Source organism: Eptatretus burgeri, chromosome 10 (genome assembly GCF_056783735.1).
Source record: "Eptatretus burgeri isolate ZD-2024b chromosome 10, Ebu_testis_v1, whole genome shotgun sequence".
Lineage (NCBI taxonomy): Eukaryota > Metazoa > Chordata > Myxini > Myxiniformes > Myxinidae > Eptatretus > Eptatretus burgeri.
Window position 1 is genome coordinate 92,661,359 of NC_140970.1, and position 8,438 is coordinate 92,669,796.

The 8,438-nt window shown below is 40.0% G+C and overlaps 1 protein-coding gene across 4 annotated transcripts in view; it reads left to right on the forward strand.

Annotated features, from left to right (window-relative positions):
• Positions 1–8,438, forward strand: part of LOC147019126 (uncharacterized) — a 106,311-nt gene that overhangs the window by 66,548 nt on the left and 31,325 nt on the right. The window contains exons 32-34 of one of the 4 annotated variants that reach the window (XM_085899933.1): positions 1,531–1,671; positions 4,527–4,658; positions 5,854–5,985. The exons of 1 other annotated variant lie outside the window; for it this stretch is intronic. In XM_085899933.1, the coding sequence (XP_085756059.1) occupies positions 1,531–1,671; positions 4,527–4,658; positions 5,854–5,985 (405 nt within the window). The remainder of the gene's footprint in view (positions 1–1,530; positions 1,672–4,526; positions 4,659–5,853; positions 5,986–8,438) is intronic. 2 more of the 4 variants (XM_085899934.1, XM_085899936.1) reach the window with 2 other exon arrangements.

The following is an 8,438-nucleotide window of genomic DNA, read 5'->3' on the forward strand; positions in this document are numbered from 1 at the left end:
TGTGGTGTACTGGCAGAAAGTGGATGCAGTGACGTGCTGCTCCGGCGCACGCTCTCATACCTGACCTGACCTGACCTGACCTGAGTTGCTTCAATGGAATTAGAATGGAGAAAATAATTTGTTTATTCAATGGGTGTATCAGTTGAACTTCCTCAAAATAGAAACAAGCAGCCTCCTTTTCCCACAGTATTCCAAACAGAAACATTTTTCGCTCCTCTTTCCCATTCAGTGTTTCCCCCTCCTCTCAAAATATTCCAAACAGAAGTGGAACGGGACAAAATGCAAACTGTTTAGCTGATGTTCCAAAACCACAGATTTCAGTTTTAGAGCACTCTGCACGAAAAGCTATGCTTACAAATGCCAACTGTTTGACGAACATTTCTGATGAATTGGAAGGAGAGACTCATGTGAAATCGCTCGATGTGTTTGCTGTTTCGGATGCGCTCCCAATGAATTCTCGACACCAAAGAAATTAAACGAAGCGTGTGATTGAAACTTAATGGGATGTTCCTTCCAAATCCTGTTCTGACATTATTTGAAAGACCCAACAATCCAGGTAGATGTCCAGATAAACGACTCGAACAACAGCAACAGCAGCATCGACAGGAACAACAGCAGCAGCAATTCGCACAGATGTTCCAAACTCATTCCCATGCATGTTCCAATGTACTCATAAAATCATGACATTGTTCCACAACAACAAAATAAACCATTTCCTGCGTTTTGCAGCTGCTGGATAGCGAGCTGAGAGCAGGCTTGTCATTGGAGTTTCTGGCCTGGGTCTGAATACCAACAGGTTCTGATGGAACAAAAATACAGCCGTTTTGAATCAGCAGTACCAGCAAAGTATGCTGCATCTCAGAGCATACCACCCTTCATCCGCTTTGTTTGCAATTTGAAGGTGGAAGTGAAAGTGCCTTCACATCTTTTGAAAAGCAGAGGCAATTGTGTGCTGGTACTCTTGGCCAGAACGCTGTATCTTTAAGAATACCACCCTTCACCCATTTACTTTGCATTATATGTTAAATATTATTTCCGAGTTTGTGGTTTCGTGTCGCGCTATCTTCGACTTTGTTCTGCGCTCGAGTAACGTGATATTCGGCTTGCATTATCTCAAAGACCATATGAGGTGCGTGGTACAAAAAAAAGTAAATAAAATGGTTCTGAAACAGTGAAATCGTATTCCACTTACTGCATTAAAGTAAAATTACTACTGATACTCTGCATCAGTTCCTTTCTCAAACACACCCACCCCAACATGTCGCGCAGAGTGTGGGTTATGCTGGTGGTACATTATGACGTTCTTACACTATCTTTTGAAAAGTGTTGGTAATTGTGCAACAGTATCCTGGTGGTAATCTCTGCATGGAAATATTTGTTTAATTCGCATTGTTGCCAGACTTTGGGAGATCTTCAGTGTGGATGCAGCACAGACATGATGGCTTAAATGGCTTCCTCCTTCAATAAAATTTTGAATTTATTTGTACGACAACAATATCCTTCACAAAATCGAATGATTTATTTATGCAGGTGAAACATCAGGAGGAACTACAAACTCTATGACTGATAAAAGTAAAACATCTCAGCCAGGGTCAAGTGCATCAACTCATGTGGTGTCACCAACCTCATTAGCCACTAGCAAAACAAGCTCTGTGTCTAAATCAACAGCAGGTATTTCATGAAATGTATTTTTTCAGCAAAAATCAAAAGCAGTTCGAACATATATTCTCTACCGGTTTAGAACAGGTCAAGATCGGCCTATTGTACTTCCGATCAAACATTGCGATACCACCAGAGGCTGTTTTAACATCAAAAACAAGTTTTTCAAAATGTCAACACGAACACACAAAATAACAAAATTTCCAAGGAAACTGATCTTCCAGATTCTGTGAGGGCATCAATGTACATCTTTGATTCAGTCGAGGCCCAAGGTCTTTCATGTATGGTTTGAAAAATTCTATGTTTGTTCTGATTCTTTCTCCCCTTTTTCTTTGCTGTGAAACCTGCCACTTGTATACCATCCGAGAGGGTGCTCTGCAGTCTACAGTGGTTAGAAAATATTTGTGAACACTTTGGAATTTTCTGTATTTCTGCATGAATTTAACCTAAAATGTGATCAGATCTTCATCGAACTCATATCAATAGATACAGAGAATCTGGTTAAACAAATATCACACAGCAAAATCTACTTTTTCATTTATTTATTGAGCAAAATGATTCAACATTCAATTTATTTGTTGGAAAATGAATGTGAACCTCCAGGTTAATCAGCTCAATTTTGGGGGGTAATTGCAGTCTGGTGTTTCAATCAATGGGATGGCAATCAGCAGTGTGTTTGGTTGACCCTGTCCAATATGAAAAACATAAAATTTATTCTACAAAACCATTTCTAAAGATTTTAGGCTCCACCAATCCTCTCTCTCTCTCTCTCTCTCTCTCTCTCTCTCTCTCTCTCTCTCTCTCTCTCTGTCTCTCTGTCTCTGTCTCTCTGTCTCTGTCTCTGTCTCTGTCTCTGTCTCTGTCTCTGTCTCTGTCTCTGTCTCTGTCTCTGTCTCTGTCTCTGTCTCTCTCTGTGTCTCTGTCTCTCTCTCTCTCTCTGTGTCTCTGTCTCTGTGTCTCTCTCTGTCTCTCTCTGTCTCTCTCTGTCTCTCTCTCTCCTTATGGCTGCTGGTTGCATCATTGGTAAGGGACACAGCTATGCCACTGATGCAGTGTCCCGATTACCAGTACACTGTTTCTCCTTTTGTTGACCTCAGAAGGATGACAGGCTGAATCAATCCCACCTGCTATTAATTCAGTGGTCAACAAGGCTCAAACTCAGGACCCTAGGATCCCAAGCCAGCCACCCTAACTGCAAAGCCAACACCAAGCTTCACAATCCACTGTCAGACAGATAATGTACAAATGGAGAAAATTCAACACCATTGTTACTCTTTCCAGGTGCAGTCGTCCAATGAAAATCACTCCAAAAGCAAGGTGTACAATAATCCAGGAGGTCACAAAGAACCATCGGGTAATGTCTGAAGGATCTTCAGGTCGCTCTTGCATTTTTTTACGTCAGTGTTCATGAGTCCACCATGAGGAAAGCACTGAACAAGAATGGTGTGCATGGGAGGATAGCAAGGTGGAAACCACTGACCTCCAAGAACAACATTGCTGCCCATCTCATAATTGCCAAATAACACCGAGATGGTCCAGAGGACAATTGGAAGAATGTTCTGTGGATAGATAAGTCGAAAGTGGAACGTTTTGCCTTAAATGAGAAATGGTATGTTTGGCGAAAACCAAACACTGCATTCCAACAAAAGAACCTCAATCCAACCGTAAATCATGGTGGTGGCAGTATCATGGTTTGGGGCTGCTTTTCTGCTTCAGGACCTGGACGGCTTGCCATCATTGATGGAACCATGAATTTTGGAATATACCAGCAAATTCTTCAGGAGAATTTCAGGTTCATCCATCCATGAGGTGTAGCTAAACAGAAAGTTGGTCATGCAGCAAGACAACAATCTTAAACACAAATATATCTACAACAGAATGGCAGGAAACGTTTGATTGAAGTTATTGCTGCTCAAGGGGGTGCCACCAGTCTCTGAATGTCAAGGTTCACATACTTTTTCTGACAAAGAAATTGAATGTTGGATCATTTTGCTCAATAAATACATGGAAAAAGTCGATTTTTTTGTGATATCTGTTTATTCAGGTTCTCTTTATCTATTGTGAGAACATTGATGAAGATCTGAATACATTTTCGTCAGATTTATGCAGAAATACAGAAAATTTGAAACGGTTCACAAACTATTTCTCACCACTGTAAATGCAGACATTGGCTTGTTCTGAGCTGGAAGGAATATTTTCAACTTCTGTCGCTCTTTGCGAAACAGTTGCTGTTATTTATTCGGAGTAATTGGTTACAGCTGATTTCACGGGTCAGAGACATGATGGTCATTGGATTTATAATCATGGGGACTGTTACTGAGACTGATATTATGAACTCAGTATTTGAGAACAGAGAAGTGATCAACCTGGTTTCTGAAGACATCCTTTTCTACGTGTGCTGTTCACATTATCATCTCATTCACAGAGTTCTTGTTGCTTACAATATACTCATCATTTGTTTATGACATCATTGTAACCCACACATTAATAATTCAATTATTTAGGGTTGATGAGTGGTAACCTGCTCATCAATGACTTTTCCTTCCTGTGTTTGATTAGCAATGGGCTTTGATTTAATGGGAAAAGGCCATTTTAAAATCAGTCGTACCAACAAAGAACGCAGCACCTCAGAGCATGCCACTTCACCCGTTCTGTTTGCATTTTTATGGTAGATTAAGAAGCTCTGATACTCCACATTATCTTTTGAAAAGTGTGGGCAATTGTGTGTTGGTATCTTGTGAAAAATCTCTGTATTGAGTTAGTCAATTCACACGACCGTCAGTGGCTTCCTCCTTCACTAATATTATGAATTTATTTGTACTTCAACAATGTCATTCACAAACTCGAATTATTTTTTATTTATTCAGGTGAAATATCAGGAATAACTACAGTCTCTGCTGCTGATACGTCTCAGCCAGGGTCAATTGCAACAACTCACGTCGTATCTACAGCCTCTGCAGCCACAGGGAAAACAAGCTCTGTGTCTAAATCAACAGCAGGTATTCAATGAAATGTATTTTTTAAGCAAAAATCAAAAAAAGATTGCACATATATTCTTTACCGGTTTCCATCAGGTCAAGATCGGCCTATTGTACTTCAGATCAAACATTCCGATACCACCAGAGGCTGTTCTAACATCGAAAACAAGTTTACCAAAATATCAGAACAAACGTACAAAATAACAAAAATTTCAAACAAACTCAACTCCCAGATTCGATCAATGCTCATCTGAGATGCAGCCGAAGCCAAAGGCCCATCATTTCGTGTTTGGAAAATTCATAATGTTTATTCTGATTCACCAACCTTTATATTTTCTGTTAAACCTGCCACTGTATTCCATCTGAGTTTGCTCAATAAATTGTATTCCATCTGAGAGTGTATTCCACTTGTATTCCATCTGAGAGTGTGCTCTGCAGTCCAAAATGAAGGAATTGACTTGTTCAGAGCTGGCAGGAATTTTTTCGATTTCCATCCCTCTGTTCGAAAGAGTTGCAGTTATTTATTTGGAGTAATTTGTTACAACTGATTTCACGGGAAAGAGACATAATGTTCATTGGATTTATATTAATGGGGACTGTTACTGAGACTGCTCGTCTGACATCATTATTTGAGAACAGAGAAGTAATCAACCTGGTTTGTGAAGACGTCCTTTTCCACATGTGTTGTTCACATAATCATCTCATTCATCGAGTTCTTCTTGCTTGCAACATATTCATCAAATGTTTATGACATCGTCGTAACCCACATGTTAATAATTCAATCATTTCGGTTTGATTTGTTGGGAGTGCTCATCATTGGGGTTTCCTGCCTGTGTTTGCTAACCAATGAGTTTTGACTTCATGGGAAAATGCCATTTTTTATTCAGCAGTACCAACAAAGAACGCAGCACCTCAGAGCATGCCACCCTTCACTCGTTCTGTTTGCATTTTTATGGTAGATTAAGAAGCTCTGACACTCTACATTATCTTTTGAAATTTTTTGGAAATTGTGTGTTGGTATCTTGTGAAAAATCTCTGCATTGAGTTATTCAATTCACACTGATGTCAGTGGTTGCTTGATCTTATGTGTAGATGTACCAGATCATCGGTGTGGATGCATGATGGCTGAAATGGCTTCCTCCTTCACTAAAATTTTGAATTTATTTGAACTTCAACAATATCCTTCACAAAATAGAATGTTTTTTTATTCATTCAGGTCAAACATCAGGAGTAACAGCAGTCTCTGCCACTGATACGTCTCAGCCAGGGTCAATTGCAACAACTCACGTCGTATCTACAGCCTCTGCAGCCACAGGGAAAACAAGCTCTGTGTCTAAATCAACAGCAGGTATTTCATGAAATGTATTTTTTCAGCAAAAATCAAAAACAGTTCGAATATATATTCTCTACCGGTTTAGAACAGGTCAAGATCAGCCTATTGTACTTCCGATCAAACATTCCGATACCACCAGAGGCTGTTTTAACATCAAAAACAAGTTTTTCAAAATGTCAACGCAAACACACAAAATTTCCAAGGAAACTGATCTTCCAGATTCTGTGAGGGCATCAATGTACATCTTTGATTTAGTCGAGGCCCAAGGTCTTTCATGTATGGTTTGAAAAATTCATGTTTGTTCTGATTCTTTCTCCCCTTTTTCTTTGCTGTGAAACCTGCCACTTGTATACCATCCAAGAGTGTGCTCTGCAGTCTACAGTGGTTAGAAAATATTTGTGAACACTTTGGAATTTTCTGTATTTCTGCATTAATTTAACCTAAAATGTGATCAGATCTTCATCGAACTCATATCAATAGATACAGAGAATCTGGTTAAACAAATATCACACAGCAAAATCTACTTTTTCATTTATTTATTGAGCAAAATGATTCAACATTCAATTTATTTGTTGGAAAATGAATGTGAACCTCCAGGTTAATCAGCTCAATTTTGGGGGTAATTGCAGTCTGGTGTTTCAATCAATGGGATGGCAATCAGCAGTGTGTTTCGTTGACCCTGTCCAATCTGAAAAACATAAAATTTATTCTACAAAACCATTTCTAAAGATTTTAGGCTCCACCAATTCTGTCTCTGTCTCTGTCTCTGTCTCTCTCTCTCTGTTTCTGTCTCTGTCTCTGTCTCTGTCTCTGTCTCTGTCTCTGTCTCTGTCTCTGTTTCTGTCTCTCTCTCTCTCTCTCTCTCTCTCTCTCTCTCTCTCTCTCTCTGTCTCTCTGTCTCTCTGTCTCTCTGTCTCTCTGTCTCTCTGTCTCTCTGTCTCTCTGTCTCTCTGTCTCTCTGTCTCTCTGTCTCTCTGTCTCTCTGTCTCTCTGTCTCTCTGTCTCTCTGTCTCTCTGTCTCTCTGTCTCTCTGTCTCTCTGTCTCTCTCTCTCCTTATGGCTGCTGGTTGCATCATTGGTAAGGGACACAGCTATGCCACTGATGCAGTGTCCCGATTACCAGTACACTGTTTCTCCTTTTGGTGACCTCGGAAGGATGACAGGCTGAATCAATTCCACCTGCTATTAATTCAGTGGTCAACAAGGCTCAAACTCAGTACCCTAGGATCCCAAGCCAGCCACCCAAACTGCAAAGCCAACACCAAGCTTCACAATCCACTGTCAGACAGATAATGTACAAATGGAGAAAATTCAACACCATTGTTACTCTTTCCAGGTGCAGTCGTCCAATGAAAATCACTCCAAAAGCAAGGTGTACAATAATCCAGGAGGTCACAAAGAACCATCGGGTAATGTCTGAAGGATCTTCAGGTCGCTCTTGCATTTTTTTACGTCAGTGTTCATGAGTCCACCATGAGGAAAGCACTGAACAAGAATGGTGTGCATGGGAGGATAGCAAGGTGGAAACCACTGACCTCCAAGAACAACATTGCTGCCCATCTCATGATTGCCAAATAACACCGAGATGGTCCAGAGGACAATTGGAAGAATGTTCTGTGGATAGATAAGTCGAAAGTGGAACGTTTTGCCTTAAATGAGAAATGGTATGTTTGGCGAAAACCAAACACTGCATTCCAACAAAAGAATCTCAATCCAACCGTAAATCATGGTGGTGGCAGTATCATGGTTTGGGGCTGCTTTTCTGCTTCAGGACCCGGACGGCTTGCCATCATTGATGGAACCATGAATTTTGGAATATACCAGCAAATTCTTCAGGAGAATTTCAGGTTCATCCATCCATGAGGTGTAGCTAAACAGAAAGTTGGTCATGCAGCAAGACAACAATCTTAAACACAAATATATCTACAACAGAATGGCAGGAAACGTTTGATTGAAGTTATTACTGCTCAAGGGGGTGCCACTTGTCTCTGAATGTCAAGGTTCACATACTTTTTCTGACAAAGAAATTGAATGTTGGATCATTTTGCTCAATAAATACATGGAAAAAGTCGATTTTTTTGTGATATTTGTTTATTCAGGTTCTCTTTATCTATTGCGAGAACATTGATGAAGATCTGAATACATTTTCGTCAGATTTATGCAGAAATACAGAAAATTTGAAACGGTTCACAAACTATTTCTCACCACTGTAAATGCAGACATTGGCTTGTTCTGAGCTGGAAGGAATATTTTCAACTTCTGTCGCTCTTTGCGAAACAGTTGCTGTTATTTATTCGGAGTAATTGGTTACAGCTGATTTCACGGGTCAGAGACATGATGGTCATTGGATTTATAATCATGGGGACTGTTACTGAGACTGATATTATGAACTCAGTATTAGAACAGAGAAGTGATCAACCTGGTTTCTGAAGACATCCTTTTCTACGTGTGCTGTTCACATTATCATC